This window comes from Priapulus caudatus, unplaced genomic scaffold (genome assembly GCF_000485595.1).
Source record: "Priapulus caudatus unplaced genomic scaffold, Priapulus_caudatus-5.0.1 Scaffold107, whole genome shotgun sequence".
Classification (NCBI taxonomy): Eukaryota; Metazoa; Priapulida; class Priapulimorpha; order Priapulimorphida; family Priapulidae; genus Priapulus; species Priapulus caudatus.
Window position 1 is genome coordinate 101,222 of NW_014577168.1, and position 1,168 is coordinate 102,389.

At 47.8% G+C, this 1,168-nt stretch overlaps 1 protein-coding gene across 1 annotated transcript in view; it reads left to right on the forward strand.

Annotated features, from left to right (window-relative positions):
- LOC106805247 (protein Skeletor, isoforms B/C-like) overlaps window positions 1-1,168 on the forward strand; it is a 17,779-nt gene that overhangs the window by 7,885 nt on the left and 8,726 nt on the right. Inside the window, exon 4 of the mRNA XM_014806777.1 lies at window positions 116-292. Coding sequence (XP_014662263.1) covers window positions 116-292 — 177 coding nt within the window. The remainder of the gene's footprint in view (window positions 1-115; window positions 293-1,168) is intronic.

Below are 1,168 nucleotides of genomic sequence, written 5' to 3' on the forward strand. Positions count from 1 at the left end.
GACGCATGCGTCAAATTACTCAACGAAAATCCGCCGCACACATGAGTAAAATAACTTACGTGTGCGCCGAGCTTAAGAAGTAATTCTGTTACTATAACTTTGCTGGCACACGCAGGAAACATTCAGATTAACTTCGCCAGGAGTCCAGAGAACAACTGCAAGCCGCTGCGCGCTGGCAGCCAGGTGGCGCTACCGGCGTGGCCGCCTCACTCCCTGCTGGGTTCCACAACGGACACGTTCACGTTTAGAATCGGTCCGACGGGCGGCGAGCGAGGCTACACCGCACTCACAGGTGACGTCACGCGATCGGGTGCTCACGGCGAAGCGCCATTTGCGCTATATATAACCAAGAGTGTATAATATAGATACACTATCTATATTATACACTCCTGATATAACTATATACCACATGCGCGTACAGAGTCTAACAGCCTTAACCCTAACCCCAATCCGAATCCAAACCCCAATTTACTTCATTTTTTTACTTTCTAAGTTTTCTCCTAGCACCAGGCCTTACCTATGCGTGTGTTAGTGCACGATATTCGTGCGTTAGTGCACGCTATACGAGTGTTAGTGCACGATATACGTGTGTTAGTGCACGCTATACGAGTGTTAGTGCACGCTATACGTGTGTTAGTGCGCGCTATACGTGTGTTAGTGCACGCTATACGTGTGTTAGTGCACGCTATACGTGTGTTAGTGCACGCTATACGTGTGTTAGTGCACGCTATACGAGTGTTAGTGCACGCTATACGTGTGTTAGTGTACGCTATGCGTGTGTTAGTTCACGCTATACGTATGTTAGTGCACTCTATACGTGTGTTAGTGCACGCTATATGTGTGTCATTGCACGCTATACGTGTATTAGTGCATGATACACGTGTGTTAGTGCACGCTACCCGTGTGTTAGTGCACGCTATACGTGTATTAGTGCATGATACACGTGTGTTAGTGCACGCTATACGTGTGTTAGTGCACGCTATACGTGTGTTAGTGCACGCTATACGTGTGTTAGTGCACGCTATACGTGTGTTAGTGCACGCTATACGTGTATTAGTGCATGATACACGTGTGTTAGTGCACGCTACCCGTGTGTTAGTGCACGCTATACGTGTATTAGTGCACGCTATACGTGTATTAGTGCGTGATACACGTGTGTTAGTGCACG